Consider the following 5,465-nt stretch of genomic DNA (forward strand, 5'->3'; position numbering starts at 1 on the left):
ATGGCGGGGCGAGGCGAGGCCGTGCGGGGCGGTGCCTCGGCGGGCGGTGCCGCCGCGGGGCGGGGCGGGGCGGGGCGGTGGCGGGCGGGCGGGCGCAGGTGCGCAGGTGGCGTTGGCGGGGGAGGCGGCCGCGGCCATCCTGCCGCAATTTCCCTGTGTCACGGCTCCCGTCTCCTAGCAACGGCGCCGAGTCCGGCCGCAGCCGCGGCAGCCGCGCACCGCCCGCAGCGGCGGCACAGGCACAGGCAGCGGGGCTGGCGGGTGCGCGCTGCCGGGGGGGGCGGCCCCGCGGCGGAAGGATGCGGTATGGAGAGGGGGCAGCGCTCCCGCGGAGCTCCCTGAGGCGGCCAGCGGCGGCGGGGCCGACGGGGCGCCTAGCGCTCGGCCCAGCCCCGCCGCCCGCCCGCCCGGGGCCGTGAGGGGCGGCAAGGCGGCAGCGGCAGCGGCGGGGCGGGCGCTGCGCGGGGATGCCCGCTCGGGCCAGAAAGTTTCTTCCCCGCGGCGGCTCGGCCGCTTCCCGAGCGGACTTCTCCCGGGTCCTCCTCGGTAAGTGACCGCGTACCCCCGACGCTGCCATCTTGAGCGGCGGCTCCGTTCGCCCGCGACCCCGGACCGACGCCCTGGGGGTGTGGTGGGAACGACTGAGGTTACCGCCCCGCGGGACTCGGCGCCCTGCCCCGACAGCGGGGAGCTGCGAGGCCAGCCCGGGCGGCTTGGTGCGCCCCGGTGAGCCAGCGGCAGCCCCCGGCGGGCGCCCTCAGTCTCGTGCCCGGGCGCGTTTCAGCCGGTGCCCTGGCAGTGGATCCCCGCCAGCCCCGTCTGTGGCGGCCGAGGGATGGTAAGGGGTTAAACCGAATCCTGTTAATACTGTTAAAGCTGTATTTGGTCTTTACCGAGCAAGGTCCGGCTAGTGCCTGAGGGCTCGCCGAAGAAGCCGCCGGCGGGGGGTTGCTAGTGGAGGTCTCGGTCAATTCGTGCGAGAGGTGGCTCCAGCCCCTGCTGCGAACCGCGGGCTGCTTCATTGCGTTGCGGTCATTGGCGATGGCCGGCTGTCCGGCGGTGCCCTCCTTCCCGTGCCCATCTCTCCATCGCCAGAACTAAGTGCCGGGCGATGCCGGACTGGGAAGAGCTGATCACCATCTCCCTTCGCCGTGGTAGAGGAGACGGGCTGCTGGCTAGTGGGGCAGCAGAAGGAATGAGACCAGCGAACCGGCAATTAAAGCAAAGGGTGCCCCGATAATTACACTTTTGCGTCAACAAAAAATGTTGTGTGGGGTTTTTTTTTAATTAAATAAATAGTTCAGTGATAGGAAAGAGAAGACAAGTCTCTGCTCTTTGTTTTGAGCGTGCAGTACCTTGGAGAGTAATTTTAACAATGTCCCCTCTGACAATACCCTTGTTTTTTTTTTTCCTGAGGAAAATACAAATGGAGTAAATGGGACACGAAATTACCGCATACATGGCAAATCTGGGAATGGAATAGAAAAGAAATGAGATTTAGAAACTGTACGGGGGAAGGGAAGCAAGTTCTTTTTTTTTTTTTAAGGTTCTTTCTCAATCGACTTTCAGTGCAATTAATTGAACTTTGAAAATCGTGTTATATTCGGTGCTGTCATCTTTTGCTCCCTCAAAGAAAAAATAATCGGACACTCAGAATGGGAAAGCGGAAAGGCGATCCTGCTCCGCCGTAGAATGAATGGTATCTTCGAAAAAGAATTGCAACAGTGCAGGAATTGCTCCTACACGCTGTGTTTTGTAGCTGAGATCATTAGAACTGAGAGATGACTTCTGATGGTCTGGCAGAACAAAAGCCATGAGTGCTGAACGTTTAACCCCCTGCCAGTTTCCTCCAAGCGGTCCTTGTCAGTTCCCCGGCTGACTGGAAAGGGTTCACTCTGCCTTTAGTAAGATTTGACATGCCATCTCTTACCTGTCAGCCACCATCTCCCCTTTCTGGGGGCGGGGAATTCGCCACCGTTACATAAGCGTTACCTGGAGCTTTCGCACATGTTCCCAAACCAGGGATGCCTCTGGACCGCAGGCGGGAGATGGATTTCTGTAATATTGCAGATCAAATGCAAGTGGCTAGGAAGAAACTTTTGCAGGGCACCGCTTTCCAGTGTACAAATGTTTCCCTTGTGACTTTCCCACTCATTTGAGACAGGCAAGTAATATATTAACCCTCCCCCCACTAATATGGAAGTCATGTAATGAAACAATTGGTATCTGTAGATCAAACATGCTGCCTTCGTGCTTTTATTTTCCCCCTCCTCTCACATCCTTCATGACACCACTAGATGCAGTCAGTGTGCAGTGTAACCCCAGCCCTTGCTCGGGAGTGGGACTCAGCATGCTCTGAGCTCCAGTGCTTTGCAAGTTCCTTCTGAGACCAGCTTTTTGTTTGCAGTGACAGATAATACTTCCCCTGTCATTTACCTAGGATGTAAATAAATTAAGTATCTTTTTGGCAAGAGAATACTGGGGCTCATCACTGATTTGATGCTGTCAGTCCTCACACACCAGAGCTGTGTGGGCAAGGGAGATCAGCCTATTTGTGTCAACCCCTGTCCCACTTGTTGAGGGTTTTAATTAGCAGGAGTTTGAATGAGGAACAGAAGAAACACCTTTTGTACTGCACATCTGCCCCTGGTCCTCACCATTTTCTCTTCTTCTTTTCACTGCAGGAGCTGGAGTGGCCATAGGGAGCAGTGCTCTGGGTAGCCAGCCATGATCGCCACTGGAGGCCTCCTGAGGATCTCAGCTAGGAAACAGGACCCCTTGCGACCCCAAAGCCAAGTCCCCAGGCGCAAACGCAAGGCCAAAAAGAAGCGCAAGAATGACGTGGTGGTGGTGAAAGGCAAGCTCAAGCTGTGCTCCCTCTCGGGGCTCATCGCCCTCTGTGGCATCCTGGTTCTGCTGGTGGGCATTGCCTTGGCTGTGGTGGGCTACTGGCCGAAGCCTAGCCAGGTGTACAGAGAAGGCAGCTTCGGCAGAGGCTGGCACCTGGCACCACAAGGTGGCACCCCCAAGAACCGCTCCCGAAGCCAGGAAGGGGCACAAGCAGGGGGCCATCCAGAGTCATCTCCCAGAATTAATACCTCCACCACTGCTACCACCTGGGGGTCCCCACAGTCTCCCCCCACCTCCTTGTCCCCCCAGGCATCAGTGGGATTCCTTTTCCGTCTTTTCTCGAGCTACTTGCATTCAGACAAGCTGAAGGTGCTGGGTCCCCTCATCATGGGTATCGGCATCTTCCTGTTCATCTGCGCCAATGCAGTATTGCATGAGAACCGTGACAAGAAGACCAAGATCATCAACCTGCGTGACCTTTACTCCACTGTCATCGATGCCCACAGCATGCGGACCAAGGATGGAGGCACCCTGGCCTCAGCCCCTCTCAATGGTTTTGTCAACTACGTGCAATCCCGGAGCCTGGAGCTAAAGCCTGGTGGTGAAGGCATGGGTGCTGCGGCCATGCTGGCCAAGAGCTCCTGGCCACCAGGGCTGGCTGTCTCGCTTTCCCCACCAGACCTGGCATCCTCACCACGGCGTTCCTCTTTCTGCACCCCACTGCAGCCACCCAGCCTCGCCGAGGCTGTGTACAGCATCTACCAGGAGCGCACTGACGTTGCTGGCCATGCTGTCACTAGCCCACCCTGCAGCCCACCAGAGAGCTGGGGCCGGTGCAGCACAGCCAGCTCCATTGTTAGTTCTTCACTGAGCGCTTTTGCCCTCTTGCCCTTGGCACCAAGCAACAGAGGGGGAGGATGGCGGAGGCCCCCTGGTGAGAGAGGAGCCCGGGAGATACCACAGGGGGAGTTTGAACTGAGCCTGACTGACCTCAGCAGCAGTCACATCAAGGGAGGCTGTGGGATGAGGAGGCACAAGCTGGTTCTCAGACGGCAGAGCACCAGCTGCTTGCCCGATGCCAGGTGTCCCCTTTCCCCAGAGCCATCTCGGTCCCCAGCTGTCAGCAGGGACCTGGACTCCAGCCTCTTGGTAAAGGCATCTTCTAGCTACTCCAAATCTCTTGATCTGGGGGAGTCGCCCCCCTCATCCCCTCCTGCCATCATCAGGGCGGACTCCCAGAGCTCCCAGTCTGAGCCTTCCAGCAGCAATAAGGGCTACAGCCACCTGGAGGAGGCAGGCACCTCCTTGGAGTCAGTTGCCAGCACCTCAGCCAGTAAAATCCAGGACTGTGAGGAAGAACCACCTGAGAAGACAGACCCTCTCAAGACTACCAGCAGAGAGCAAACAGCAAAGCAATCCCAGCAAACTCAAAGACAGTACACAAATAAAGAGAAACTGTTTATGATTTCTAGGTCGCATGCTGCATTAGGGCTGGAGGATGGGGAACTGGAGAGTACTGGCATCTAAAAAAACCAGAGAAGGCACAAGGACACCTTGCAACCCTCCACACCTTCTCCCCCTTCTCCATCTCCTTGTTGACTTAGGAAATCAATCAATATCCAAAGAGCTGCAGTATGTTACCCTTGAAAATTGAATTCCATATAGTCTGTAGATGACTTAAGGAAGAAAAAGAAAATCCTTTCTGTCTGATCATGATTGTATATTTCATGCAAGCCAAATTGTATTAAATATCCACAGTCCAGAAAGTTCTTTGGATCAGATTAATACAATTTCAGACAGTGTAACTGTGCACTTTACTGTTTTGATTTCCAAGTGCCCCTTCTTCTCCTCTGATTTCTTTCTTGCTGATTTGCCACTAACTGCTTGAAAACTGCAGGCATCTTTTTAAGCTCAAGAGCAGCGTGGTCTTCACATCAAGAAAGATGAGCTCTCTCTTTGTTTTGGTTCAATCACTAAAAAGTTTGCAAGGCCTTAAGGATGATGTACCTTGACAAAGAATGAGTTTGTTTAAATTCTGGGGAAAAAAAGACAATTCAGAAGAGACTGGAGCAGAAAAGAGCTCTGATGATTTAGTTAAAACCATTGCAATCCTGAATCCAAAATACCTACTATTATGTGATACTTTATTAAGTATTATTACACATGTATTGACTAATAGCATTAAAAGATTTTTTTTTTTTTAATAAAACATTTACAAACAAAACTGCCACACACACACACAAAAAAAAGGTCCTTTATTTTGGTAAGTAATTACATAGAAATCTTGTGGTTTTCTACTGTGAAAGATTATAGAGATGCTACGAAGCCAAATGTTTGCTTATGCTTTTAAGTGGGTAATTAATGATTTAGGAGTAATTTCAAAATAAATACTAGTTCAATCTCTGAGAAACCACACTTCAATCAGAAAATTCTGTCTCCATTTCCAAGTGTTCTGTGACAGCTGAAGAAATGGGAGATTTTGACAGACTAAGAAAAAAAAATAATCAGAGGTTTGACCTTCTATTAAAATTAAATTTTTTGTAACACATTAATCTCAAGCTGCAGCATATTCTTTCTGATTTTTTCACTTCCCTGATAACTGTTGCATTAAGCCT

The 5,465-nt window shown here is 53.1% G+C and overlaps 1 protein-coding gene across 1 annotated transcript; it reads left to right on the top strand.

Moving 5' to 3' along the window:
• The first annotated feature begins 293 nt into the window (after nt 1–293).
• Nucleotides 294–5,086, top strand: TMEM200C (transmembrane protein 200C). The gene is made up of 2 exons (XM_061356335.1): nt 294–546; nt 2,685–5,086. The coding sequence occupies exon 2, from the start codon at nt 2,728–2,730 to the stop codon at nt 4,375–4,377; it is 1,650 nt and encodes a 549-aa protein (XP_061212319.1). The 5' UTR covers nt 294–546; nt 2,685–2,727; the 3' UTR covers nt 4,378–5,086.
• Nucleotides 5,087–5,465: the final 379 nt, after the last annotated feature.

The sequence above is a fragment of the Neopsephotus bourkii genome, unplaced genomic scaffold (assembly GCF_033783945.1).
Source record: "Neopsephotus bourkii isolate Nb327-2 ecotype Australia unplaced genomic scaffold, CSIRO-AGI_Nbou_v1 NB_846, whole genome shotgun sequence".
NCBI classification, from domain to species: Eukaryota; Metazoa; Chordata; class Aves; order Psittaciformes; family Psittacidae; genus Neopsephotus; species Neopsephotus bourkii.